The sequence below is a fragment of the Stegastes partitus genome, unplaced genomic scaffold (assembly GCF_000690725.1).
Source record: "Stegastes partitus isolate 25-593 unplaced genomic scaffold, Stegastes_partitus-1.0.2 Scaffold771, whole genome shotgun sequence".
NCBI lineage: Eukaryota > Metazoa > Chordata > Actinopteri > Pomacentridae > Stegastes > Stegastes partitus.
The window spans coordinates 116,224-118,889 of NW_007578502.1; the positions used below are offsets into that span (position 1 = coordinate 116,224).

The window sequence follows — 2,666 nt, forward strand, 5'->3', positions numbered from 1 at the left end:
TTATACCAAGGTTCGTACCAAGGTTTATACCAAGGTTCGTACCAAGGTTTATACCCAGGTTTGTACCAAGGTTTGTACGTGACGCCACTAAGTGCTGCGAGATGACACGTGTTGTAAGTGTGTGCTATATGAATAAGACTGAACTGAATGATTGTATTTTTATTGTCAGCAGCACGTGGCTTCACAAGTTCAGGCTGTGTTTGAGAAAGTACGACTGAATGCATCGATGTCAACAGCTGCTAAGCCTAAAACATCTAGATTAATATGAGTGATCCCCTTTTGACAATGAAAATATTTTGGAGCCCATTAGCTGCAGTTAATGGTTCTGGTGAAGGTTGGTGTGTGCATCAGCCGGCCCGACCCTGATATCAGAGCGCTACGTAGACGACACACAGACCAATGACCTCTCTGCAGGCTTTCATGTGTCATCATCAGACTGCAGCATATCCAGGATTACCTCATTTCACAGCAACGTGTCTCAGAGTGCTTCTAGCCCTAACCCTTTATGAATGGACTTTTGACACGGTACCTGTCCAGTTACGACCCGATCTGCGTCAATACACATGCCATGTACACAAAGGTTCTGTCCTGCGTTCCTGCAGTCATCATAGCGCACAGTGCAGAGAGTCCCGGACCATTCTGGAGAACAGGTGCAGCTGCACACAAACAAACATTATTCAGACAGAGTCAGGGCAGCTGTCATAGATTAACATCTGGTTCTCAACATGGTATCTCTGGTGAAAGCCATCCTAGGAACTTCAGAAAGAGTGTGATCCATACAGCTGGGCACAGACAGGCCTGTCCTTACTGAACAGGGAAACGTTCATATCTTATGTGCATCATGAGGAGCTGGGTGTACGATGAGGCTGAAGACGTACGTGAATGATCCAGCTGTGTTGACACAGGTTGCTCCATTCTGACAAGCCTGCAACGTGCCCAAATACACCTGACACTCATTCACATCAGCTGCACAGTCGGGACCCTAACAGACAGCAGGAAAGAAGGAGAAACATCTGGTTAAGAATCAGCCTCACATATTTACTGCTGATGAGACAAACAGTATTTCAACTTTATGGGCAGCAGTGTAGATGAGATGAGATGAGATGAGATGAGGATTGAAGCAAAAATGCAAAGACACAAAGAAGTTTTTTCTTTGTGTCTTTGCATTTTTACTCCAATCCCTGGTCTGTATCTATATACACAATGTTGCCCATGAAGTTGGAATAATTGTTGTTTTCAGACACATTTCTCTTCTATTTCTATTTCTACACATCAGTCATCACTGTGACCAGGTCCAGTGATCACATCCTGAGTCCCAGTTAGCAGCTGGAACCAGGTCTGACTTCAGGATGTGACTGCAGAGTGGGACGTCCTGCCCACTGACTCCATCAATCAGCTGATGGACAGAACGCCACCATGTCTGAACACTGATCCATGTCAGGGGGCCAGACTCAGTATTAGTGACTGAGGAACATTTAAAGAGTAATACTGGACCTTCTGATGCACAGAATCTCCTCCAATATGTGATTTCTCATTAAATTTGACTAAGGTTGAACAATTCAAACAAAACCCTTCATCCTGTTGGTCAGTCCCTCCACTTTAGTTAAAGGCTGAACACAGTTTGTAAAAGTTCACTGCTTTAATGTTTCACTGTGATATGTACCGTATGTTTATTGTGATATCAATAAAGTTTTGAGAAGGCATAAATTTATCTATCCAGAGTAAATCACATCGTCACAATCATTCCATGAGGAGAGGTGAAACATATGTGATTCCAGCAGAGTATTTTCTACCAGCACAGAATGATTATCAGGTGACACTGACAACAGGCTCAGTCTGGAGGTCCATACAGGAACCATGCTCACCAGTGAGATGTGTATAAAACAAGATTAAAGTCTCAGAGTGCTGCATTGATATGGTGCTTTTCTAGGGCCGACTTCTACAGACAGCATTTAATAAAAAAAGCAAAAACAAAAGAAGAGACAGAAACAAGAAAACAACATTACAGCAGCTCACGAATAGAAAGAGGTTTCTGAACAAGATATAGAATACAAACTCACTAGGTATTGGTATTTCATAAAGGACCTATACCAGTAAAATCAGCTGCTTTAACAACGCCTACACTTAGTAGAGGAGACCGTAATAACCACCTGCTTAATGTCATAAATACAGTGGGACTTACAGCCCAGTTGGTGGGACACACACAGTGGTATGAGTTTAATAAATTCAGACATGTTCCTCCGTTCTGGCAGGGATTACTGCTGCAGGACTTGGTCTGGACGGTCTGCAGGAGGAAACAGGAGAAACACATGACATGTGGTGGAGCATCGATCTGAGCCACGACACAAACCGTTTGTAAATGTCTTACCAGTTCTAGTGCCGACACTTTGGTCTCAAGCGTTGACACCTGAAAATAAACATGGCAGATGTGTTGTATGGCAGTGGCTTTATACACCGGATTTAAAATATGGAGAAAGAGGAACTAGCTGTGTCCCACCTTGGTATCGAGCTGCTGCAGCTTGTTGGTGATATCAGGGGGGATGGCTCCTCCATTAAACTTAATGTCGTCAATGTCATCTTTGTTGACTTTGATCTGAAATCAGACATTATTATTGATAAGCTGAAAAAAAGATTTTGAAAAGATATTACTGCAGTGTGGCCTCACG

At 43.2% G+C, this 2,666-nt stretch overlaps 1 protein-coding gene across 1 annotated transcript in view; it reads right to left on the reverse strand.

The window, feature by feature from the left end:
• The window catches only part of cubn (cubilin (intrinsic factor-cobalamin receptor)), an 88,336-nt gene that overhangs the window by 83,733 nt on the left and 1,937 nt on the right, over nt 1–2,666 (reverse strand). The window contains exons 3-7 of the mRNA XM_008291943.1: nt 2,498–2,593; nt 2,369–2,407; nt 2,183–2,284; nt 879–982; nt 530–656 (exon numbers count right to left, since the gene is read on the reverse strand). Of these exons, the coding sequence (XP_008290165.1) occupies nt 530–656; nt 879–982; nt 2,183–2,284; nt 2,369–2,407; nt 2,498–2,593 (468 nt within the window). The remainder of the gene's footprint in view (nt 1–529; nt 657–878; nt 983–2,182; nt 2,285–2,368; nt 2,408–2,497; nt 2,594–2,666) is intronic.